This window comes from Heptranchias perlo, chromosome 21, assembly GCF_035084215.1.
Source record: "Heptranchias perlo isolate sHepPer1 chromosome 21, sHepPer1.hap1, whole genome shotgun sequence".
In the NCBI taxonomy this organism is placed as follows: domain Eukaryota; kingdom Metazoa; phylum Chordata; class Chondrichthyes; order Hexanchiformes; family Hexanchidae; genus Heptranchias; species Heptranchias perlo.
The window spans coordinates 23924720-23952374 of NC_090345.1; the positions used below are offsets into that span (position 1 = coordinate 23924720).

At 40.5% G+C, this 27655-nt stretch overlaps 1 protein-coding gene across 5 annotated transcripts in view; it reads right to left on the reverse strand.

Annotated features, from left to right (window-relative positions):
• si:zfos-911d5.4 (uncharacterized) overlaps positions 1-27655 on the reverse strand; it is a 154203-nt gene that overhangs the window by 111454 nt on the left and 15094 nt on the right. For all 5 annotated transcript variants that reach the window (XR_010966690.1, XM_068002312.1, XM_068002314.1 and 2 more), the window contains exons 2-6: positions 26954-27089; positions 23934-24034; positions 20065-20213; positions 6577-6805; positions 2943-3163 (exon numbers count right to left, since the gene is read on the reverse strand). Coding sequence is in view for 4 of the 5 variants with exons in the window: in XM_068002312.1 (XP_067858413.1) it covers positions 2943-3163; positions 6577-6805; positions 20065-20213; positions 23934-24034; positions 26954-27075 (822 nt within the window). In the remaining variant the exon portion in view is untranslated. The remainder of the gene's footprint in view (positions 1-2942; positions 3164-6576; positions 6806-20064; positions 20214-23933; positions 24035-26953; positions 27090-27655) is intronic.

Here is a 27655-nt window from a genome sequence, read left to right on the forward strand (position 1 = left end):
ACCTTAGGAGACCCCACAGTACTTTTGAAGTGTAGTCACTGTTGTAATGTAGGCAACGCCACAGCAAGGTCCCACAAATAGCAATGAGATATTGACCAGATAATCTGTTTTAGTGATGTTGGTTGAGGGATAAATATTGGCCAGGGCACCCCTGATCTTCTTCAAAATAGTGTCATGGGATCTTTTACGTCTCCCTGAGAAGACAGGTTTAAATGTTTCATCCGAAAGCCAGCACCTCCAACAGTGCAGTGCTCCCTCAGTACTGCACTGGAGCGACAGCCTAGATTTATGCCCAAGTCTCTGGAGTGGGGCTTGAGCCCACAGTGTTCTGACTCAGAGACGAAAGTGCTGCCACTGAGCCAACTACTCCAGAAACTTGAGCACATAATTTAGGCTGACACTTCAGTGCAGTACTAAGGAAGTTAAACCTACTAAGGAAGTTAAACCCTGTCTGCCCTCTCAGGTGGAGATAAAAGATCCCAAGGCACTATTCGAACAAGAGCATGGGAGCTCTCCTGGTGTCCTGGCCAATATTTATCCTTCAACCAGCATCATAAAAACAGATTATCTGGTTATTTGACGCACTGCAGTGCACAAATTGGCTGCTGCATTTCCCTTCATTACAACAGTGACTACACTTCAAAAGTACTTCATTGGCTGTAAAGTGCTTTGGGACGTCTTGTGGTCGTGAAAGATGCTACATAAAGTTCCTTCTTTCTTTACTGAGTTGTTTCATGATTCCAGGCCACCAATGAAATGGAGAATCCTTCACAAGCATGAACTAATGAATCCAGTTCCACTTACTTCAAAGGAACTGTATAACCAGCGGCAGATGCGATAGCCCCTGTTTTGCCCTATCACCCAAGACTAGTTTCTACCCTAATATCTCGAAGACAGTGGTGTGGGGTAAAGTTGTTGAAAGCATTGGAAGGAAGATGAGACGGGGGAAGTTTTGAGATTTTTTTCAGAATTGTATTATTTATGAGTTTCTTAAGGAAGTTTTAAGGAAATAGATGAATTTAACTATGATAATACGTTTGAGATTGCCACAAACTCTATAATTAGGTAACACAAGGTCAACCTTAGAAGAGGGAATGTGCAGACAATTTAAATCTAAACCACTTAATGCAGAGGGTGGTGATTGTGTGGAATGAATTGCCAAGGGAGACAATGGGGGCTGACAGTGTGGAAAAATGTACGGGAGAATTGCATAGATATTTGAAGAGGGAATGATTAACAGTCATTTGCTTCTGGAACTGGCCCGATGTACTACTGTAGGGTCTTTTTCAGTCTTGTACTTCCCTATCTTCCTATGCTTATATGCTATTTTTAGTGGTAGGTAGGGTAGGATAAGTGGGATTTCCAAATGATTTTCACATCTTTTAGAATTAATGTTATTTTCCAATTAAGTGTGCACTGGTACAATGTATGATGTCATCATATTGTTCCATGATGCTTCTGCAGTGATTCCCATATTTCACCCTAAAATTTGTTTTCTTTTAGCAGTCCTAACATAACTAGCTCAAAATATGAATTCTGGTTTTGGTACACATGAAACAACACTGGAACATTTCCAGGTTATGACTACTAGAAGTCAACAAAACTGAACTATTAATGGCGGTCTAAAGTGGATTATTTTGTAAACCAGTTTGCTGCACAGAAAGATATGTCAACCTCAACATATCTTGCACATATAAATGAATTAAATGTCGGAATGACATTACACTGTCACACTTCAATGGTGCATTATGAGAAATTACAAGTCATCCTGTTACTAAACCCATTACAACAATGTATTCTGCATATGAGATATCATTTTGTTTTATCAAGAGCACATTCTTGGTAAAAGCTGGGTTTAATATAGGTCATTATGTTGTATGGAGATTTACAACAGCACTGGAACGACAGTTCTCAAGCAATGCATCTTGCTCGTAAATCCCTACACAGTGCTATAAGGGATTTATAGCACAACCTCCTAAGCTTCGCATTTTGGCAGTATACTTTTAAGAAGTTACCAGTGGCATGTCTAAGGAAGCCGCATCAATTAATTAAATAAAATCCACAAATACATTTTATTCAGCCCTAACTGGGTTGATAACAAAGACAGAGTGTAAATGAAATTAGTTCAAAGATCTATTCAGTTCCACATGAATTGATAATAAAGAACGGTTATGTAACAAGTATATTATGAATCTGTTATTTTACTGATATCCTTGTTTCTAAAAACATAACATTTGTTAATAACAGCTCATGATTGACAAAATTGCACGCTATTATGACTGCATTCCATGAGACTAACTTTTATACTGGAATGACTAAGCTGTTGGTTTGCCATCCAGTGTACCCCAATCTGTGAAAGAAAGGTGAAAACAAGCTTAACAGATGTTTAATATGATATGATGAATGTGATTAAATAATAGGGATAATTTTCTGAAATTGAAAAATGGGCTTAGAACCTCGCCTGCTGGGAATGCATATTGGAAATTTCAGTATGCGCTCCCCTTGATTTTCCATACCAATGCACGGAAAATCGCGGGATGTGGATGCTTAATTTTCTGATATGCACTCCCAGTGGGCGAGACTGCACATCAGGATCACGATTTAAGAAAATTATTCATAATATTGTATTCTTAATTTTGTGCTTCAGTTATTTATTTCCGCCCTTTTGGGGCCTACCTACCAATCCCAAATTGACATGGTGATCGTTGCCTGCTCTCAGGCCGCTGTAGATGTCAATTCTGAGCTGTAAGCAAGGACGTGTGCAAACTATGTTAGTATTTGACTCAGCCTCTTTTCCCCTTTCTGAACAAGCGCCTGAGTCACCTCCAACGTGATAAATTTAATACCATCTGTTGTTTATTAGTTTCCTGCTTTAACCTAAAGTTCATGTTCATGACAGAAACATTTAAAATGTCCACCAAATAAGCAATCTGTAAGCCTACCTGTGGTGAATAACCTACAAGAGCCCAGAGGTATCCAGCAGTCAAATTCCTGTGATGTGAAAATTCAAGTTCATCTGCTTCTTCTCGATTCAGAGCTATGTGTAAACAGCCATGGTAGTCGCCTATCAACCTTTGCCCACCATGCAGGTCCAAAATGTCCCACGTGCCAATTTTACCAAGCGCTCCTGTTAAATCGCTAATGTGGCGGAATGATAAGTGACCTGAATATGTATTGAAAAAAAATCTGTAGTCTTTATTTTGTCTTTCAATATTATGAAAAAGAAACTGAAAAAATACATCACCTGAAATTTCTTTATTAAAAACAAAATCACATAATCCCCATCTGTAACCCAATTGCTGTTTTTCTAGATAATTTTAAAATGTGCATAATTTCCTTTAACACGTAGCAGTCTTCCCACATTATCTGGTACAGTACACCCTTGCTGTTTAGGAGCCAAGAAAATACATATTATAACGAGGGTCGTGCTGTAACTAAGAGTTCATTTACTTTAATGTAGCAGCTGTCTCCAAGCATTTCGACTCAGATTGTGGTGTTTTGTGTAATGAACTGTAGCACATCATCTGTTTTTTGAATGACTATGTGGTGAATTGAATAAAGTATATGTCTTATTTATAGATTTATATACACTACCAACTTGTTTTAAGAAAGTTGATATAACACTGCCATGCCTGTGATTTAATATATAGTAAACCATCAATAGGGTGCATCTGACTTATTTTCTAACGGTACATACACCATTATTTTTAAACAAATCTTTTACATTTCTGCTAAAAGAGCCAGTTATTAGAACCAAGGTGGCAGAGGCTGCTGGCACCTATGGAATCATGCCTCAGCATGAGTCCATCATCTCCAGCAGAGGAGCAGAGAGACTTGAGGGAGGGGAAAGAGAATTACTTCCTGCTGAAAAAAAACAGACGACCAATTCAGACCAGGTGATCTATACTTATAGTGGATATTCATCTGACTTCTCCAAAAGACAACAGACATTGGAATTTAGAGCAGGAGTATTTGCCTCAATTATCAAAAATAAACACGAGCAGCTATTTTGGATAGTGGCTGGAAAAAGTACACTGCATGAAATGCAATGCTGTAATGTCAAAAATTTATCACTGGTAATACTTATTCAACTCTTTCATTCCTACGACACCATGTCCCTTTTAAAAAAACAGTAGAAAGCCACAATTTTAAAGAAAAGCTTGACAGAATAAACGTCCAGTTTAAAGTACTCTCCACTCTTTTTAATAAAAAATAAATCACATAGCAAGGAGACGGTTTGAATTTTGTTAGTCACTTGAGGCTTCCACTTGTACTTGGAGCTGGTCAATGATGTATCTTATTGGAATGGCCCTGAGTGGCTCAATTCAGCAACACTGTAATTGGTGTTTCGAATCAGTTTGGTGCCCGAGCCAGGAAAAGCTAGAATTGGCTGAGTGTGCAGAGTAGCTGAACAAAATTCGGAAAGGAAACTTTTTATGCAGCGTACAATGTTAATCTCCTTCACTGCTGCAGTTTTCTAATAGCAAAGCTGCAATAGAGATTGACCTGTAAATATGTGTAAGATTGTTGTACTGATTAGCAGAAAATACAAAAATAGTGGATTGCCAACCTCACCTTTACAGATCAATTTGCTCAAAGTACTTGTCCTATTGGATTTCAAAAGTTAGAAGTTTATCACTATCAGTATAACCTGCTTGACACAGCTAGCTGCATTCACTGATTCTGCTAATAACTTTAACTTATTCCATGTGCCAAGTGTAGGTTCGATTCCCTAACTTAATTAAAAACCTATTGTGATGTTTTAATGGTGTGCTACTGACCCATACGGAATAGGGAAGTCCCAGGTTTGATCCCTCCCTGGGGTGAGCTCACTGATCTCAGCCGGGCAACTGTCGGATTGCCACAATTGGCATTAGCTGCCATGTGGGGGAAAAAATCATCCAGGGTTCCCATTCCTGATCGCTATCCAATAACTCCCCACTGTAACACACGCATCCATGAATGTCAGGTGAGGATACTGGATTTGGCTTAGATGTGATGCCAATCAAGTTCAAACAGTCTGCCTTAACACTCAGTGGGGGCAATTTTAACTTTTGGCGATGATATAAAATGGGCAAAATCGGATTAGCCCCCCATTATACAACAGGCCCGATTTTGCTTCCCATTCAGCACTGTCTCAGCACACACATGAGGAACAGCCAATATAAGAGGCCTGCTAGCTGTCCAGTGAAAAAGCATGGGTCAGCACCTTTAGGAGGAGAGGACAGACAGAAATAATGTTAGGGAGAAAAAGGAGAAATAAAACCATAATGAGTTGAAATTCCTCAGTGCATTATTTTTTTTAGAGCATCAGGTAATGTGTTTGTGTCAAATTGCTTTGTGTGGTATTCTAACAAAGTCATTAACCTACACTCAGAAAATTGATCAGGGAAGATGCTAATCAGTGCGCTAGAAATAGCACAACAAGGAATCTCAACCCCTAAGTGATCCAAATTTGAACTAGTTTAAATTAATTCAGGTTTAAACCTATAATATGGTAACATGTAGCTGACATACACATCATAATTTCAGGTATCCATCATAACTGCAGTTTCTGGGAAATGATGACTGTGGATGAAGCCATAGCAACATAGATGGTTTAAGAATAATTAATGTAATTTCAAATTTGTTTTTGTGGAGAAAGGAAAAAGTAGTCTAATACTCCACTTTCTTTATTTACAGACCCAAACAGCAGCTCAATGAGCAAGAAGAAAAAAAATCTGGCCATTCTGATTATGTTGCAAATATTAACACCATAAATACTTTTTTGCTGGGTTTTATTTATAGAAATTCAATCATACCCAGTACTGCTCATTACTCCCACTAAAGGTCGGTACCTCACAGCATATCGCGCGCACATTATTAATGTTTTTGAGGGAAGAGGTAGATCTTGTACTGAGGAACTAACAACAAAATAGTCCCTGTTCCTGAAACTACAGACTTGATACCCATGGAAATATGGAAAATACTTCTGTAAGTTACTGCTGTTATAACATTTATGGGAATGATGTGGCAGATGACATAGAAGGTAAAAAGAGAGAGCACTTAACAAACCAACAGCAAGAACACTATCAAACTAGCCCAATGATTAATTCAACATTTGAATATAATCTTATAATTACCTCCAACCCATAGTCAAATAGTATAAATGCAACAAAATGAAGACTAGTTATTGACGGCAATGACATGGAACTACAAAAATGATGGGTATATAATCATGCGCTATTATTTCAATTTATGTTTATTGTCATTACTTTATTACTTTTTAATATTTCTTTTATTTTTCGGGATTAGAATTTTTAGGGTTAAGATTTTCTGTTAATTCCTTGCGGAAATCCTCATTACTTCCCATTCAAATTTCAGGTTTTTTTTCAATATTATTTTCAACAGGAATTTACAGCTGTTTTAGGCTATGTGAAAAATGATGAAGGTGGAATCCAAATCTATGAGACACAAAAAGCAATTCCTAGCCTTCATAAAGTGTCAACCTCACTAGCCTCTGCTTTATGTGTATTCAACAGTAGGTTTCTAACTTATTCTGTAGAAATATATACTTAAATATACTTCAGTACTCACCAGACAGCCAATGTGGTGTAAGAATATCGGTGATCCATGACATATACCCTTCCTTGAAAGAACAAATAAAGGATTCAACATTGCATGGAGCTATGACCTCATTTATCTGTGGCACTTCTGGGTCCAGTTCACAGATGGGATTCAGAAAGACTACTCGTGGGAAGAAGGCACTTTGGCGAAGACACACACCATTTTTCATCAAGTGATTCCACAAATTTAATGTTTTGGTCTATAGGAGATAATAAGAGGGGAGGTATTAATGGGGAGGTATAGAATGTAAAGGAACACAAAAAGATAGGGCAATAAGTTAGCAGAAAAGGGGAGAAATTATCCATACATGCAATACAGAATTACAGGCGAAGTTAAGAAACAAGAATGGGTTTGATTCCAACCCAGATTAATGGCAAGAAAATCTTTTGTTGGCTGCAAGGTTCCTACATGGGAAAGGAGTTTGGGTAGCCTCTATCCATTTCCTAATGGATATGGGTCCAGAGCACAAAATTGCCCCCATTTGGTATTAAAATAGTAATTTAATTCAGAAATAATGGCATATATGGCAAATGGAAATATCTTGCTGGTGCTCCTGAAAATTGGTGTTAGGGCACATTCTTGGGATATAATAGAGGGAGCTTAAATTTACATTTAACCTATGCCATAACTGATCTGAAAGTGCTTCATGCTGGCACTGGCCACATGAAATGGGGATGGTGTTCAATTTCCAGCATAAACATCTCTCATTTTGATCAGCAATAAGAAGACAGCAATAGAGATGTTACTGATTTTTTTAAAAATGAGCCATTTATGCTTTATAAAAGGCTATCTTATTTAGTATTAATGGATAGTCCGCAAAGCACAAACTTAAGCTTTAAGAGTTCAAAATAGACTGCATAATATATTCAACACAACACTAAATGGGAGCAGAACTACCAAAAACCTAACTAGCCCACATCAGAACAGTAAATACATGTCATGACTATATGAATCACTGAAGTCCACAAAATGAGTTCTGGCATAAGAATTCCTGAATAAATAATGAACCTAGATCTTTGGGATAGGATGCTGAAGGCTATAAATATCTTTTTTATTTTTGCAGAACAATATCATAAATATTAATTACATGTGGTTATCTATTTTTTGATGAGAAGTGTAACAAGGAATGGAAAAGTTTTCATTTTGCACTGAGCAGCAGCACCAGATTATATACATAATTGTGTTATGCTGTATATACTACTTAATGATGTACAAAAACACACCATTCAATTAAAGGACACAAAACATACTCCCTGATGGCTTAGTGAGTTTATCTAGTGAATAGCTGAACATTACATAGCAGCTACCCATTAGTCTACATCCATTCACAGCCAGCCATTCAGCATCAGTGTAAGTGGGTGTGGGAGCTCAGGTTCCCCCGATATGGGAGCAGGAGCAGTGGAACAATCAGGAATGCCTACAAAAACACAAGTGGAATTATGTGCAGATGAGTTGAGTGAAGCAGGATAGTCAGCACCAGAATCAAGTGCAGAAGAGGAATTTGTAATGGGAGAGCAACTAGGAGCAGGAGAGGCAGCAGAAACAGGAGAGGAACTGAAAGCAGGAGAACCATCAGGAGAGGAATTGGCAGCACAAGAACCACCAGGAATAGGAGAGAAATTGGAACAGAATAGCCACCAGGAGCAGTTGTAGGAAACCCAACAGGTGAAGAGCAAGCAGAAGAACCACCAGAAGCAGGAGAGGAATTGGCAACAGGAACAGCAGAAGCAGGGGAGGCGGCTGATGCAGCACTGCCAACAGGAGCGAAGAGGAATCGTTAGCAGAGCAGCTGGCAGGAGTGGGAGAGGTAATGACAGAATCGACAAGGATAACCAGAAGGAGTGGGAGAGACAGCAGATCAGGAACAAAGAAGAGCCAGCAGACCAGGAGCTAGAGTTGCAGCGCCAACAAGAAAGAAGGATGACAGTGCTGCTGGAGAGCTAGCAGCAGCGGGTGAGAGCATATGAAAAATTCCTGGTTAAGTCTCACAGAACTTCTGTATTAAGCATGAACTTTATAGTAAAAGCTGACTGTGTCTCGTGCACCTTTCGTGCTCCCAATTCTTGTGTGTCTCCTACTGCTGCTGGCTCTTTAGCTGCACTGTCATCCTGCTGCTGGTCATTCTTTAGCTGCACTGTCATCCTGCTGCTGCAGCCAGGGATGAATTCCGTCAGCTAGGTGACTGAAGTAAACATATAACAGCATTTACAGCAGCTAAAAAGTGAGTATATATTTGCTAGCAAGAATGATAAAATGGAGTATATGTCATACATTCACACTCGATTACGTCTGTCTGGAGCCCCAAACAGAGAAAATCTTCATAGACACATTGGTGATGTTGCTATATGCAGGGCCAGTGGTATTCTTATCCCTAAAGTGTTATTTACCTGAATGTGCTTTCATTATTAGGGCTTTACTAGAACTCAGGCTGAATATATCACAAGGGGGTAACTGGCTTGAATATTAGTCATTTTTGTAACATAATAAAATGCACTTCCCAAAAGTTCATTCTCCGTAAATTCATAATTATTATATAAGAAAAATAGAAGCATACCTTAAATCATACTTTCTTAATTCAAGATTGCCATCACATGAACTAAAAAAGTATCACAATTTGTCAGAGGACAGAGTGAGACAGACTCAACTGGAATCTCACCCTGACTCTTGTGACCCTCAGAATTCTCCCTATCCATAAGCCTGACAGCTGGCAACAAGTCAGTCTGAACCTGCCTGCAGTGAGGCAAAGGAAGACATTCGTGCACCCCCAATATCAACATTGGGAAAGTACTTTCTTCCCCTGCTCTCCCTAAGTCAGTGATTATGGCAGAAGATTTCAATTGTCTTGGTGACTCTTGAAAGGGAATAAGCAACCATAAAAATAACTTTCATGTGACATGAACAGGGATCAGGTCATAGCACATGACTGACACATGGAGAGAGGCATCTGTGCAAGTAACATTTCTAAGCTTCTTCCAAGAGACAGTTTTCTTTATGTTTGTTTTGAAATTGAAACACAGAGTCCTGAGCACTACTGCACATACTGGATTTCAGTCTAATTTTAGTATCTAAACAACATTACTTGGAAACCACTTTACACTCATTGGAACTAAGGTGTCAATAACAACATGCAAAAAGAATCAAGATACAAGACATGGTAAAGCACTGATGGCTATATCATGAAATGAATTAACTCTTTGTAATCCAGAACTGTCTTCATTTACATGCCATAATTAAAACTTTCAGGGCCCTATATTCTTGTTTGAGGATTTTATTGAAAAAGTAGATGAATAAAAAAAACAATGTAATGTCTGTAGAAATTGCTAATGGACCATTTGTCCATCTTTAATACTGCTTTTCAATTTTTGCATCACAGATTAACAGACATTTGTAAAAAGTGTGAGGTAAAGGTGATTTTTACTTGTTAAGATCTTGTTAAAGATTACTAATAAGGAATGTGTGCAGCATCAAGCAACTCTGTTATTTATTCAGTCAAAATTATTTAGTTAAGCTACATTGATGGCATGCAAGGGTATATTTTCCAGTTGCCATCACTGGTGGTATCAGAGTAGAACAGACACTCAGGGGTCAGGAAATTCACTGAGAGCTGTATTCATCCATACAAAACGAAAGATGGGGACAGGCCTATTCTGGGCTGCATAAAGTCAGCACTTAAAGGTGGATCCACTGAACTAGAAATTGGTCTAGGTCCATTTTCGGATGAAGAATGGTCAGCGGGCACACCAGAAGCTGCAGGACCAATTTGGACACAGGCAGCCCTGACATATATCCTGGGAGGGGTGGGAGGATAACGGGAGGGGGGGAAAGAAGAATGCAATGATAACTCCTAAAAGAACTTGGCTATCCTTTTCAGTCAGGCTCCTGATACCTCTCGGACAGCTGCAAACAGGAGCAGTGAGTAGGTACAGCAGAGCTTTATTGAATACATTATAGGTATCTTGAAGCAGCTTTTTAGATAACTTGGCAGATTAGAAGGCATCTTACAATTTAGGCCTGACAAGGTCTCCAAGAACATCATAATTGGCAGAATGTTCTACAATTCTGCCATACAAAAGGGCGTAAGCATGAAAGGCATGGTAGCAGAGGACACCTACCCAGAAGAAGGGCAAGATGAAGACAAGAAATCAGAATAGGCTCTCACTGAACCACCTTTTGCAGGGGCAAGAGCCATACAGCAGGCTCTAATTGGGATGAACTTGATCTAAGTGCTCTGTCCATCCAATGTATGCCTCAACATGCCCAACGACCTGTTTGGAAGCAGACCTTTGGGAAGCACTGAGGGCAGTGTATTCTAAACTGGATAGCCAGATGGTGAAGGATAGAATACAACAGCCTGGTCTTCAGTTGCTTCCAAGCCTTTATTCACAGAGCTCCAAATTACGCATACCATACCCTAGATAAGCTCTCATATATGAATACAAGAGAGCCCCAATTGATACACACCACCTGAATACAATTAACACTAATTGATATAAATCACATGGATACCATTAACACAGTGAAGCACTGTGTAGTAGCTGTTTTCATCAGATCATCTAGCATGTTGAAGTCGGACAAGACAGCCTCTTGGAGACTGTAGTCCACGATTGCTATAACAGCAGTCTGAGCATTCACAAGAGATACTGCAACTGGATCTAGGACCTCTGTCACTGGGGACTTGGCTGCAGATGGCCCTGGAGTCGCCAACGGACACAATGATAATCGGTCAGTCACAATTGCACAGATGCAGGTAGTTGATTCCTCCACATTTGTTCTTGGACTTTGCAGGTTGCTTGGCCCGCTTCCTAACAACATCCTTCTTTTAAACACAGGTTCAGATCTCAGGGATCTGCAGCTGAGGAAGAATATGAGCTGGCGCTTCCGTTAGTTCTTACTCTGATCGGGAGAGAGGGTAGCGGTGACCGGAAGGGTGGGTAGAGATCGGCTGGGATCGGGAGGGTAGCAGCACCAATCAGGGATAGCGGCGGCTTGAATGTAGAGCCAGGAGGAGCACTTCTGTTCCTCCCAGCTCCACATTCAGGTACATATATTTTAAACACTTATGCTATTGATTGTGGTCTGCAGCGGTCCTTTTCAGGACCGCTTGTTAGGCTGCCTGTAGTCCTGGTTTTCCTGAACAGGCATTAGGGCCCTTATTTGAATATGCAAAGGGCCTAATGCCTCTTTGAGGCATGAGCTCTGGACACCGAGTTTTTTGCCTAAATCAATATGGCGAGCGGTTCGTAATAAGCGCGCACTTCCTGCCTGCCCTATTGGAAGCTTAGGAGGCCATTTACCAACCGAAAAACTGGAACTGCATGGTTGTATTTGTAGGCCACTGGAAGCATGCAGCTTGCCTCTGTATATAGTGCGTTGCTGGCTGTGGAACTATCATGCCACCAATGATGTGGTATCAATGTACAAGTGTCATAATAGAGAGAGAATGGGAAGTAGGCACCCAATAACATTATATCAAAGAACAGCTTTATTGCACTCCTCAAGGCAATGCATCACTGAAATAGATTTGAAAGTACCATTAGCAATGAAATTACATCTGAACTCTTAGAAATTTGCTCAAACTTTGCATAGCTTCCAAACACATGGGGCATGATTTTGACCCCGAGCTGGGAAGGGGGCGGGGGGTCAAATTGTGGACAAGAAACCTGGAAGTACAGGTTTCCCGGACTTCCTTATGATTTTGACGTAAGAGCGTCTTTTTTTTGTCGGTTTACCGTCCGACTGGCCAGCCTGATTGACAGGCTGGTCTCATTCGGACGGGGCATGGGTTGGCACAGGGGCACCGGTGGGCATGGAAGTCATGGGTGGGGTAATCAATCATGGGGGGAGGGATCAGGGGTTAGTCACGGGGTAGGGGGTGTAAGGATTGGGGGTCATCGTGGGTGTCCACGATCGTTGGGGGGGGGGGGCATCAGGGGTTCACGATCATTGGGGGGGTCATCGGCGATTGATGCGGGGGGTCGGGGGAGTTCCGCAATCGTTGGGGGGGGGGGGGGGGGTGGAGATCGGGGCGGTTAACGATCGTTGGGGGGGGTGGCGGAGATCGGGGGGTCCGTGATCTTTTGGGAGGGGGGGTCGGAGATTGGAGTGGGTGTGTCTGCAATTGTTGGGGGGGGGGTCGGATATCGGGGGGACGGCCTGCGATCATTGGGGGTCGCTGCAGGTAGGCTTGTTGGGCTTGGGGGAAGCACCCCTGCCCTTCTGGGCCCACAAGCTGTGCCAGAAAGGCACATACCTGTTAGTTTCGGGCCTTCTCGCCTTCTTTCACGTGGCATGAAAGAGAAATTGGAAACTTTGTGAAAATGGAAGGCCCACAGCCTCCTGGAAAGGTTTTAATCACCAACCCACCCCTCATCCCGCCTCGGTGAAAACTGGAAGTGGGCAGATTGGAGGCGGGTCCGAAATGGTTGCGATTTTGAATGCCCTCCACCCCCAAACCACCCGTTTTTCCCTTTTAAAATCATGCCCCAAGGATGCAACAGAAGCAAATTTTTTGGTTCGGAATTTATTTTTGCTGTTATGAATGTGTACAATTGCACTACAGTTAGATTTTTTTCCCCTGTGGGAATGGAATACTCTGACAAATTAATGGTTCTCAGCATGGTTCAGTATTTTTTAAAGCAACCAACAATCTGCTGAAGTCATTTTATAAAAATAAGCTAAAGCAACATTAAGTTAATGAAGTGATAATTCGGAGTTTACAAATGTATATGCAGTTCCAAATATTATTTGTGAAATGAAGTGAATGGTAAAAGGAAGATCCCTGTCAAAGTTGGTGCAAATCTAATCTAATGTTTTAAAGTGACAAACTTGTACTGATCACCAGACTACAGCTGTGTGCTTTTTTACTCAATTTCCCTTCACACACCTCCATTCTAAAGCCACTTTTACATTTCTGCTCGGACTCTGGGATAATGATGCTTAATTACAAATCTGTGAGCTGCAAGCACCACTCTTCACAGATGAATGTTTCAGTGACTATTTTCAAGACTAATTCACTTACGTTATAAAGCCTGATTTAAAAAAGAATACTTCAGCTGTTTTTACATTCTAGAATGGTACTTTAAGGTTCTAGTTAGGTAGCTAGATGAGCACAAGTGCTCCCATATTTCCAAATGGAAAGGAACTGCCTCAGGAAAATGTACTGATCTTTGCTGGAGGCAAACGTATGGTATCCTTGTTCAATACATCCACTAGGTGTCTGTTCTTCACTCTGCACATGTTCATCACTCTGCACACTAAATTGGGCAGCGCAGTGCCCGTTTTGTAGGCGCTACGCGGATTCCGAAGGACCCAAAATGGCATATGGAATGCGCGCACACACTTCTGACATGATATGCACCGGCCGCTATCTTGGTAAAGGCGTTTGCGCACAAGCAGATAATGAACACCGGCACCATGTAAAGCAGGGAGACTATGCGGTAGATCAGTGTGCAATGCTGAGTTAAAGGGACAGATGCGATTTTGGAACTTCAAGCTCCAGCCAGCGCACAGCTGAACAGGTCTTACATAGTATGGAGGATCCCCCCTCCCCCCAAACCAGCGCTATCTAAAGTGATCATGCAGGAGTTAGTTGCTGGATTATTGCTTCTGGCTGCTGATGCATTTGTACCTGTTTTTGGAGGTAAATATTAGGACTAGGGAACATAACATAAAAATTAGAGCAAGGACTTGCAGGAGTTAAGTTAGGAATCGCTTCTACATGCAAAGGGTGGTAGAAATTTGGAACGCTTTTCCGTAGACGGCAGTTGATGCTAGCTCAACTGTTAATTTTAAATCTGAGATTGATAGATTTTACCAAAGGTATTAAAGGATATGGGGCTAAGACGGGTATATGGAGTTAGGTCACAGATCAACCATGATCTCATTGAATGGCGGAACAGGCTCGAGGGGCTAAGTGGCCAACTCCTGTTCCTATCTTCGTATGTTCCTATAATAAAGTTTCAATACTTTCCAGGGAGTGGGCTGGCTAGCTGACAGGCAACAGCAAGAGCACTGGCAGAGTGGCAGGGGTGAGACAGGAATGCTGTCATTCTGAGAGAGGACAGCAGGTTCATGTTCCATGGAGCCACTGACACTTGCTGCCTTCTGTTTTGCGCAACCTTCCCCTGCGAGAAAGCAGGACATGTGTCGGTGAGTGTCCTGCAAGATGTTTGGGTAGTGTGGTTATCATGGTAAATAGCTGCCAGTGTGTGTGACCTGTGAGTTGTGGGTGTGCGGCTTGCAACAGTAGTAATGTGTGAGGGTGAGAGGAAGCATCTGATTGGAAGAGTTGGGTACTGATTGAAAGAGTTTGTTGGTAAATGGGAGATGGGGGTGTAATGCGTGGAGCAGTGGATGCAGCTAGTGAAGCAGTTGGTAGGAGATGCCACTTGACCTCACTCACCTTGACCATTCGTGTCAAAGCATTGAACTTCTTCCTGCACTGCATCCATGTTTGTGTGCTATGTACCTGGCATTGGCTTCCTCCCCTACTGCCCCCCACTGCCTCAGGAGCATATGTCTGGAGGGCCTCTTGCCCCTCCGTGCAGATCTAGGATGCCCCTCCTTCTGTCCATCTCTTGCACCAAGGCCTCTAGTGTAATATCAGAGAACCTTGGTGCATGCTCTCTCACAGGCCCGGTAATAACTGAGATCGGCAGATTGGTGGGGTTTGGTATGCAGATTGGAGGATGTGGGATTCAGTAGTGCTCAACCTTTATTCAATGTTTTAAAATAACTCAACAGTTTGTAAACATAGGGATGGGACCTGCATCTGTATTTTACATGTGCGATGTCTGATCTCCGTTCAGACTCCGTGCGAACCCCTGTATTTTATAGGGGCTGCCTTTAAGTGATGCTAGCCACTCATAATATCTGGGCCCCCTGCTGGTGTGTGCTGCCACTCAACAGTGCAAGTAGGCCTGGCTACTTGCAGCAATTAGGTAAATCACCAGGCAGCACGAATGTTACATGCTGCCTGCATCTCAACAACCCGGCGCGGGTTAATCGCGCATCGCGACCCCTGTGCCTGGTTTCAGGGGCTAACCTCCGTATAGTATTAACAAACCACGCTAGTGACTTCTAGTGGCAGAAATCAATACTACAGCTATATCTAAAGGCACTTTTCCTTTATCATATGCCATTCTGCTCTTTATACAATTGTCAGTGGGTGCTGGGGTGCACAGGCTTGATGGGCTTCAACTCAAAGTTGGACACCTGATTTTTGGATTAGTGTGAATGTGCAGGCTGGAGTTACCCAAGTTTAGTTAGCTGCAAAAGTAGGCCTTCATCCAACAGCAGATTCATAGGAAGCGAGCAATCACTTCTGCCATTAACTGAACTTCTATAATGTAAATGCTTTAAGATGCCTTGTTGTTCCAAGTATCTGCAAGTGTGAGTAAGATATTAGCATATATTTCTGCCAAAGTGGTGCTCATTTCAACAACAACTTGCATTTATATAGTGCTTTTAATATAGTAAAACACCCTAAGGTGCTTCACAGGACCATTATCAGACAAAACTTGACGCATAAAGGAATATTAGGACAGATGACCAAAAGCTTGGTCAAAGAGGTAGGTTTTAAGGAGTGTTATAAAAGAGGAGAGAGAGTTAGAGAGGCAGAGAGGTTTAGGGAGGGAATTCCAGAGCTTAGGGACTAGGCAGCTGAAGGCGCTCCCGCCAATGGTGGGGGCGATGGAAATTTGGGATGCACAAGAGGCCAGAATTAGAGGAACATAGAGATCTCGGAGGGTTGTAGGGCTGGAGGAGGTTACAGAGATAGGGAGAGGCGAGGTCACTGAGGGATTTGAACACTCGGATGAGAATTTTAAATTCGAGGCGTTGCCAGACCGGGATCCAAAATTGGACAGCGAGCACAGGAGTGATGGGTGAACGGGACTTGGTGCGAGTTAGGATACGGGCAGCAGAGTTTTGAATGTGCTGAAGTTTACAGAGGGTGGAAGGCCAGCCAGGAGAGCAGAGAGCATTGGAATAGTCGAGTCTAGAGGTAACAAAGGCATGGATGAAGGTTTCAGCAGCAGATGTGCTGAGGCAGGGGCGGAGACGGGTGATATTACAGAGGTGGAAGTAGGCGGTCTTGGTGATGGAGAGGATATGGGGTCGGAAGCTCAGCTCAGGGTCAAATGGGATGCCGAGGTTGCAAACAGTGGCCAGGGAGAGGGATGGAGTCGGTGACTAGGGAACGGAGTTTGTGTTGGGGACCAAAGACAATGGCTTCGGTCTTCCCAATATTTAACTGAAGGGAATTTTTGCTCAAGTACTGGATGTTGGACAAGCACTGTGACAAATCAAAGGCAGTGAAGGGATTGAGAGAGGTAGTGGTGAGGCAGAGCTGCATTTCAGAAAAAAATGTTACACTTGGATGTAACATTTTATAGAAACATTACAAACACTTTATAGAAAGTTTTATTGAAACTAATAATCTTTAGATACAAGGCTTTAAATTAAGTCTAATTTTAACAGAATCAATGTTTGTTTGACAGTACATTTAGTATAATTACTGGCTGTACTGCAGCAAATGAGCAACACTCATTATAAAAAGCAACTGTAAGGTTTAAAGAAAAGGATTGAATGGGTGAATGTATGAGATATTCACAGATCTGAATTAGAAAGCATTTGCAAAATCCTAAATGCTAACATTTAGCTTCATTCTACAGAATAATTACACCAAACCAGTGAACAAGTCCTGAGGCTGGCAGCTGTGTTGAGATACTTGTCTTCTTCAATGAGCATCATTAGCACAATGAGATGAAGAGCTTTGCTGGTTTAAAAAAGTACAAATAGTTCCACTGGGCCTAATGCTCAATCACAGAGACTTCGGGTTCAGAAGTTAGTTTTTTCTTCATCTAAATCTTAAACTTTAGCAAATTTAATAGCAATATGAAAGGGTTGATGTTGCTTTATTGATGAGATTTTATGCATTCTCAATTCCTGGGATTATAGCACATACACATGTGAGATGATGTTATTGCGATCAGGGCTCTTAATATGTAAACATGGTAATCACAGTAATAGTACCTCATCAACAACTGTAGCCATATTAAAAATCAGCATCCTAAATTCCTCTAATCTAAAGGGAAACCATTCACTCAGTTATTTTTTTAAAAAGTAGCTGTGATTGATTTGTGCTCAGTTCTTATGTCATGCAATTACTTCATTTCTAAACATTACCTCAACCTTACTTACAGTTGCTTGTCTATCTTGTTAGCAAAAATATAATTTAAGTATAAATGTTTCAATATTAAACAGGATTCCAAACAATGTACTTGTATGATTCTATTTGCAGCGTTCGTGACTGAACGATAAATGCAAGCACCTCTGTATTTGCAAGGCAATAAATAAACAATTCCTTTGCACTGAATAAATGTTAAGCTTTTGACCAATACAACAGGGGAAGTACCGACTTTCAAATGAGTCATTAACCGTCGCCACATCTACCCTCTCAGATGGACGTAAAAGATCCCATGGCACTATTCAAAGTAGAACTGGGGAGTTCTCCTGGTGTCCTGACCAACATTTATATCTCAACCAGCATCACCAAAACAGATTATCTGGTCATTTATCTCATTGCTGTTTGTGGGACCTTGTTGGGTGCAAATTGGCTGTCGCATTTCCCTACGTTACAATAGCAACTACACTTCAAAAGTACTTCATCATCTATGACGTACTTTCGGACATCTTGACAATGTGAAAGGTGCTGTATAAGTATAAGACCTTCTCTCAGCAGTGTGTTGGTAAACTAATATACTGTTTTTACTTTATCTTTATTGTGATGAATTTTATAGTTAAGTCATGACTGAGAATTTTTATTTGTTTCCAGGATGTGGATGATACTGGCAAGACCACATTTATTACCCATCCCTTGTTGCCATGAGAAATTGGTGGGCCTTCTTCTATAGTAATTATTTTTACAACTAAGTAGCTTACTAGACCACGTTATGTGGTATTAAGAGTCGACCACGTAGTGTGGGACTGAAATCATGTGTAGGCCAGACTGGACAGAGCTGGCAGGTTCCCGTCCCTGAAAGATGTCAATGAATCAGTTGGGATTTTACAATAATCTGGCAGCAAGCCCACAAGTGATTAGATTCATTGAATTCTATTTCACAGCTCTGGATTGCTCGTCCAGTACCATTACCACTGCACTATCATACCCGATGTCAACTCTGTGCATTCCTTTATCGGGGAATATATTTTCCTCCTTCATGAGTAGCACCTCTCCTTAGTGGGCAGGAAATCCTTTGGTCAGATTCATGGCATCAGTCTCAGCAGGCGTAAAGCAGCCTATCAGAATGTACTTATACCGATGATTATTTTCATACTTCTCAAATCATAGCTTTATTCTCTGCTGTGTTTTTCAGCCTGTGATTTTCCCCCATTCATTTGAATGGGTAGAAAAGCAGGGGCTAGGGAGTGCTGAAGCAGAAAATCTCCCCTCACTTCTTCTGGATGGCCATTAAATATAATTTTGTAGTGAGGGAATCAGAATGCTCAAGCAATGGCTCCTCACATGGTCTTTAAACCATTTTCTGACCAATGACCCACCTGCTTTTCTTGATGGGCTCCATGAAAAGTAGGATGATCTTTTCAGGATCAGAGGGCAGCCCATAATTCAAGGTTAGTGCTACGCAGCCTGGTTTTGAATTGTTGAGCATATCAATGATTGATAAGAAAGAAAAACACTTCCATTTATATATCACTTTTCACATCCTCAGGGCATCAGTGAATTACTTTTGAAGTGCAGTTACTGTTTTTTGAAGTGTAATCACTGCAAATGCGACAGCCAATTTGTGCACTCCAAGATCCCATACACAGCAATGAGATGAATGACCAGTAAATTAGTTTTGGTGGTGTTGGCTGAGGGATGAATATTATCTAAGACAGCAGAAGAACTCCCTGAACAGGCAGACAGGACCTCAGCTTAATGTCTTATTCTATCTCTGAAAGCTTCTCTAGCCTTATAATCCCTCGAGCACTCCGTTCCTCTGAATCCAGCCTTTTGATCATCCTCCCTTCTTTTGTCCCATCACTGCAAGTAGAGCCTTCAGTCACTTCAACCCTATTCTCTGGATCTCCCTCCCTAAACCTCTCCGCCTCCCACCTCTCTCTTCCATTTCCTCCGCCAACCCCCACACACTGGAATTGACAGTGCTTTTTGCACAGACAGAAACCTGGAGGATCTGGGCTTTAACCCAATTTCGAGCTCTCTGGTAGGAGATCCATCCTCTCTGGCCACAGAATTTCTGTACCCAGGTCATCAATGCAGCTGGCCTTAACAGATCTGGTAGGTCTACCTTTGGTGATGCCATTGGCTGAAAATATGTGCATATCAGGCACTGACGTCAGAGACAGTATAAAAATGGCTTGATGTAAGGTGCAAACATAAATATGACATTATACACATATGGTAGCTTTTACATGCTGGCACTACTTAAACCTTACCTTAATTCCCTGAACTGGATCAGCAAATTGTTTGATTGAGGTGTTTTTGATCAATTCTGTATTCTCTGGTACCTGCAGCAGCCAGCAGTTGTCCTGGGGGGATACTCTGCCCTTCCAGTTCCTCAGATCCAGACAGAATACTCCTTGTCCTAAAATATCATCAGCTATATCAGCAAATTTGGTTACAAATAGACTGAATGCTGGGGTATTCACTGGACTGTGGTGCTTTACAGCAATAAGCATCAAGTGTAGCAAAGATTTGAACCAAATCAGAGACAAATAGTTCAATCAATAGAAAAATTTAATTCATTTTTACTAAAACTCTGATGAATCGAGAAACAATTTTTAAAAATTTGTCTCAATCTAACAAACCCTCAAAATAACTATGAGATCAACTAATTTTAGATTCATTATCAAATGTATCAGGCAACCAATTAAGTCCAGAGTTGCACCAGTTCCATTCCACGGAACAAGGTCAGGTTCAATTCTGGTGAAGAAGTGAAATTATTTCACTAGTTCACCCACCCTCAAAACCACTTAAATAATTATAATGCAAGAGTATAATTAAAAGGATGGTACACTTATCTGAATTTCTGCATACAATGTTCTCGAGTAAAGTGCCTGCACAGTTACTGGTGTATGCCAATTATTCTTTGTTGCTATTAATTCTTCCAGGCAGGGTAGCTCAAAGGTAGATATTTTGCGCAGAATCTTTCCTTCAACGGTATTATGAAGTTCAATGCAGTGAATTTGGCTGCCATGCAGTGCCGCCAATGTCAGCGTTGTTAAGGAGCTCCAAGCACCTGCACATGAAAGAGCTGACCTCACGCAATAACATAAGGCCATTTTATTTACATAATTTACTAACGCTCTGGGCACATCTGTCATTATGCATGGGTGCGCCAGGGCCACATTACTGGAAGTCAGCAATCAGTAAAGAACTTCTGGCTGCCTGTTATGTACCTAGCAGTTTCCCATCATGAGGGGGGAGGGGCATTGGGCACAGAGCAGAGGCATGGGGATTACCGGGCATAGGGCAGAGATACATGGCTTTTTTAAAATTTAAAGGTGGCCTCCCCTTCAGGGCCCAGTCCCATGTTAAATTAAAGGCAGGGAGCTAATGGGCCTAGCGTACAAGTTATGCATTGGCTTCTGGCCCCTTTTGTACTGGCCACTTGCATTTGGGGCATGGTGAACGTCTTGCGCAGACTGTAGGCCAGAAACACTTCAGGCGACTGCCATAATATTATCAGCTGCCACGATTCTTACCTCTGTCCCTCTATCCATGTCAATAACATCATGAAAATCTATTGCAATTATATCCCATAATAGGCGTTACTACATAAAGGAGGCGAAATTGGTCTTCGCCAGTAGCTCGAAACAGGTGATTGGCTTCAATGGAAACGAAAATGGGTAACGGTTTCAAACAGGCTGTCAATTCGCTACTGCATGTTTCGCGCTATTGGTGAAGTCCAATTTCACCTTGAAAATGCCTACTCAAGGTTGATTCTGACAGGTAGTTTAAAAATATAAAACACAGAACAAGAGGAGGCTGAGAGGAATTAGCAAGCAGACACTACTTTTCATAATATAAATAATAGAATTATGTGGTAAATAAGCTGAATGTAGAACCGCTAGAAAAAGCTAGAATCTACTAAATGGAAGGAATCGACATCAAAGAAAACCATACTAAAATCTGGAACCTTAATATAACTTTCACTGTTACTGAAATGTCCTATTTTATATGGCGATCTCCAACTATTGGTGATACAGATTTACAATCATCTGACAAAGTCTTCATGTAGCTGACTTCATTTATACTTAATTAAAAAAAAATGCATATCCATTATCCACTGTTTGTGATCTTTGTCCCAGCTACAAAACAAGATTTTTAGTAAGCAGTAAGCAGTTAAGCATTACCAGTAAAAATATAAGAGTTTATTTTATGAATTTGCACTCATAACACAGAGATTTGCCCACCGGAAGCGCAAATCAGGAAATCGGACTGCAGGTCAGCAGGGTTCTTCATTCATTTTTATTGGACTGAATGTCCTTTGGAGCCCATTGACTTCCACACCTGAATTCCTGATACCAGCTCCTGGAGGACAAAGCTCTGAACAAGGAGTGAAAATTTGTATCATATACCTGTACAGTAAAACCCAGGAAAAATCTACAGTAAAACTGTTTGGTTGCCTCACAGGGCAGTAGCTCAAAATAGAGGTAAGTATCTCCAATGACGATTGTAAAGATTCAATACAGTATAGTTTGAAGAGAATGTGCTTCAAGTTCCCTTGTTAATTTCTATTTATGAACATGGATTTGAACTCTTTCACTTAAATATATATAAGATTTATTAGTATTTTGGGTCTTTTATGCAGTGGGAATATTTTGACCTAAGGTTAAAATGTTACATTAAGAATTACTTCCCCATTCTCTCTCCCCATTTCCATTTACTGCTATTCCCTTTGATTAACTTCTTTGCTCTTTTTCTTTTTCAATCCCTCTTTCTCATTGCTTCTGTTGTTTGTCCTGCTTTATTCTTTCTCTTTATTTTTCTCGCTCCTGATCCCTACCCTGACCTGCGAGTTCCTATTCTGGCAGTCCAACAACCAGCCAGTCTGCCTGGGATGCTACAAAAAAAAGTCATTTAAGATTCCCCAAGAAATGCACAATGTCAAGTCCACACACAACCATAATGTGAGGTAATAATTTCTATATCCACTTTTGAGATAGGTTTCCCATAAAATATCCTGTTACTCTGCATTTGTGCAACCACTACAGAGTTTCTTTTTCTACATTAAGTTCATAACTGGAGTCCACTATAACCATAACCAATGTCTCCTAGTTTTGATTTTGCTGATTGCTGGGGACGCAAAAATATTGCAAAATCTTTCTGAGATGCAAACAGGCAGGTCACAGATCTAGCCATGTGCTTTAATTCCAACCTCAGAGGAGCACTCCCTATTATGGCAGAGTGATTCATTTTCTGATTTCCCACTAGCCATCTTATGGTTTCTTGTGAGAAATTAGCGCTAGCTCAACAATTTTACTCGAACAGACCATAAGAGCTGACAATCACGAGCAACTGGATTATGACTGCCTAACTTATGTTTGTCTGGGCTGTATTCAAACCTAGGTCCCAGAGGTGAAAATAAAGTCTTCAACACAGTGTACCCACTCAGAGATCTTTCATGTTTCCTTTCAATTAGTTAATTTCAAACTTTGTTAGTTGTCATTGAGTATCAACTCTCTCCCCAGTTATTGACAATCACCAATAATTTCCACAGGGGTTCTCCCAATCACCCACCGTATGGCATTTATGTCAAAGATACGGAGGACAATTGGGAGAACCATCACAGAAATTCTACCCCAACATCTTTAAAGAGTTTTTAAACACCTTTTTCAAAATACTAGTAACACTCTAGCAATTTTAAAAACATCTGGCTAAACAATGTGTTCTGAACATAATGGCAGTAAGGTTGTATTACGAGAAAAATAAACAATAAACTTGCCTGTGGTCTTTGTGATATTGTTGTAACTTTATAAACTTTGAGTGGAGCCAATGCCTACAATTTATTCTTGCACTGTCCCGAAGCACTGTATGCATGCTTAAACCTCACCCACAGCATGAGAACTGTCTAACTCAATAATAATAATGAGATGTTCCTGATATTAAAATGGTCTGACATTTAATAGTTATTTTACCAGTGGTCTTAAGGCTTAAATTCAGTTACATTGTTGAGCTATTACAACTGATATCAGCATCTCTTACTGCTTGCATGCACACACAAGCCAGACATTGCAGTAATGAGTCCTTTAGAGGCATCATGAAAAAACTTAGTCTTACATTTTGAAAATAAGAAATGTACCTGTGAGAACAACAACATTGATCTCCTCTTTCGATTTCTGAAATTGGTCTGGAACTCGCAGATTACAGAAAATTGCTTCTTTTGCCAATCCACCTAGCAATCTTTAAGAAAATATATAAAGTATCAGTTTAGTGAAAGTGTATTTCCATTAATTTCTCTAAGCTTAACTTAAGGAATTACGTCTTCACTGTTGGAGTTATTGACGTGTGGAATAGAATGCAGTAGATGCTGGCTCAGTTGAAGTATTCAGAAGGAATCTTGATCAATTCTTGACTCAGCAAACATACAAAGGCTAAAACAACTGGTCAGATTGAGTCATGATGCAGGGACCTAGTTGACAGAGTGAGCTGAATGGGGTGCTTTCTATTTTCTTATATTCTTAACTATTATTAATAATCACAATACAGGCAGTGTGGGGCACATCACATTGTATAGTAACTGCATGGAGCAGTAGGACACAAGGTATCCCCATAGAATAAATTTTTGATTCTGGACATGCCACACGGGAAGTGCTGAGAGGACACCTTACCTTTCCTCACAGTCAAGGAGGTAATTAACTATTCCTACACATACATCTCAAAGACCTAGGAGTAGATACTGCATCTGATCAATTGGTAAACATATTGGTGCATAATATGGGGAGATCCAAAGCAAGAAAAGAAACCAGGCAGGGGAAATAACAATTGACCATTATTCAATGCCAGAAATAGTACTGATTTTAAAAGTTAGAATACTTTTTTTTGTTCAAGTTAATATTATTTAAAAACTAAAATGGAAATTCACTTTGATTTTAAATTTTGTATGTTCTTCCTGGCTTGCAATTGGTAAAATTGGATGTAGTAACTCTGACTAAAACTAGTAGGCATTGTTCAGTTAACTGTCTCAGCACCATTGAGGAGCTGTTCAGCTGAACTGTCTAAGCAGCATTAAGCAATTGTAATGAGCTTGCAATATTTCTACACTGATTGTGTGCTTTACAGCTCTGGCATAGTATAGAACAAAAGTAAAATGGCAGATGGAATTTAATACACAGAATTGTATGTTACAAGCTGGATAGCCCAGTGGTGCAGGATAGAATACTAGAGCCTGGTCCTCAGTGCTTCCAAACTTTTATTCACAAAGCTCCACCATACACACCACACCCTAGATAAGCTCTCATATATGGATACAAGACAGCCCCAATTGATACATACCACCTGAACACAATTAACACTAATTGATATAAATTACATGGATACAATTAACAGTGTAAACTAATATTTTGGCTATATAGTTCAGCGTTCCATTTGCTTTGTTGCTAGCTACGCTGCAGTGATTGGGTATGTTGAATGTTGAGCCTACTAAAACCCATAGATCTCTTTCAACATCATTCATATTTATTTTGACACCATTCGTGGAGCACTTATATTGTCCAATTTTTCCTATATGCACTTCTCCATATTAAATTTCATCTGTAATGTTCTGACCCCTTACAAATTTTGTATAATTTATTTTGTAGTTTACAAGATGTCTACTCAGATTCAACTGTTCCTACTAGTTTGTTATCATCTGTAAATAAGACCAGTTTGCATTAAGCTTCTGAATCCATATCATTAACAAAAATTAGATGCAGGGCTCCCAATATCAATTCCTAGTGCATCCCGCTGACCAATTCTCCTCGTTTTGACATAAAGTACAAATACCTGCTGCTTCTCATCCTTCAGCCAATTTCTGATCCATTCCCGAGTTTTACCCTGAATTCCCACCACTTTAAGCTCAACTAGTTGCCTTTCATGCAGAACGTTATCAAGTGCTTTTTTGAAGTCTTCATAGGGCTTCCACAGTCTTTACTCAAAAAAGTGAAGCGGTTGGTCAAGTGGAACCTTTCCCTTTCTGAACCTATATCAGCTGCTGTTTACTAAATTATTATCATATAGGTAGTTATGTTTACTCCTAATAATCAAGTCTATTCTTTGCCCTGCAACGGGCAGTTCCAGGGGCAGTCTGTAAACACCATGTATTGTTCTATATGTATAAATGCGTAGGCTTCAAGGAGCTCTTGAAACATTTGCCTGAGGAAGGAGGAAATCTCCGAAAGCTTGTGAATTTAAAATAAAATTGCTGGACTATAACTTGGTGTTGTAAAATTGTTTACAATTCTTTAACCTAGTATTGAAGGCACCAATTTCTGAAATTGCGTAGGTCTCAAAACAGTTACCATATTAGCCCATTATTCAGCAACTTCCTCATAATTAATGTCAATGGTTCACAAATTTCACCCATTCTCTCCCTTAGTACTTTGGGATAAATACTATCCATTTTTAAAGATTTCTTTATTTCTAGTCTTTTTAGCCAGACTAGAGCTTCCATCTAATTTATGTCAAAGTCATTAATTCTACTTGGATTATCACAATTTAAGGAAGGCATGCTGCTCAAATCTTCACTGATGAATATTTAGAGGAAGTAATCATTTAGTGTATGGTATAGTGTATGCACCCTATGGTCCCCTTCAATTTCAAGAAAGTTAGCATTTCTTAAGGGTCCTCACCAAATGCTCTTACTGTCCTCTTACAGTTATATTTTGTGCCTGCAGTTGTGCTTTGTCTTAGGTGCCTCCTCTTCCCTCCGAGCACCCTTATACCATATAGACTAGTCAGTCCAATCATATTCTGCATTCTCTTGACATCAGTGTTCAGAGTAAATATGTATTAAGCTTTTTATGACTCTGGACAACATCTTCTATAGAAATAAGATCTTACTACAGTTGACAGGGAAGATGGGGAAAGAAGGACAGTACAGCTTAAGCCTCTCTCCTCTCTGTCCCACAATGGTTGCTTTGATTTTTAAACTGAAAAACAATTTGTTTGCAGTGCGCTTTCTGTAAATGATTGCACTATTAACAATTAAAATGTGCAGAACAACTACTTTAAAACTATTCACAAAGTATTCAAACTTCATTGTTTTGGACCAATACTGGTCTAATATTGGAGATTAAAAAAGAATGTAAGTAATTATTAATGTTAATAACAATACACTTTTACCTTAGCTTTAAAAGAAATTTCTGAAAAGCTTGCAGTTCAAAAATTTGTTCTTCATGTTCAGGAAATTCAGCAGGGCCACATGCTTGTTGAACCTGGACCAATCGACTTTCAAACTTCAACATCTTTATACGTGAACCTGGTAACAAAACATCAATGAATACACTGTATAAAACATAACAATATAAACACTTTGTCACACAGTTCCATTAACTTTATTCTTTTCACTGTTCGTTATCACTAAGAGTTTAGTATAACATAGCCTTATATTCACTCAGCAATATGGCATATTTAACATGGCATAGGGCACAGGCATTTCACAGTTGGAGGGCAGGTCCTACTTGTGCAGGAGTAGAAGGAGGACTAAGGAAGGTGACCGAAGGCACTGTTGAAGAGGTAGGTTTTAAAGAGGTTTTTAAAGGTGGGGAGTGATATGGAAAGACAAATGAGTTTAGAGAAGGGAGTTTTAGAGAGTGTGAGTCAGAAGGCTGACATCTGTCACTGATGGCAGGCTGGAGGGAGGCTAGAATGCATAGTAGACCAGGGTTGAAAGACTGGGAGTTGCAGGCAGAGACACAGGACTTGAGGAGGTTGCAACAGTAGTGAGGTGCTCACAGCGGAGGAGCCAATGGAGGTTGGCAAGGACAGATAATATATGTGAGCTGGCATTTGTTGGGGATAGAGTGCAGGATTGGATTTCGGTAT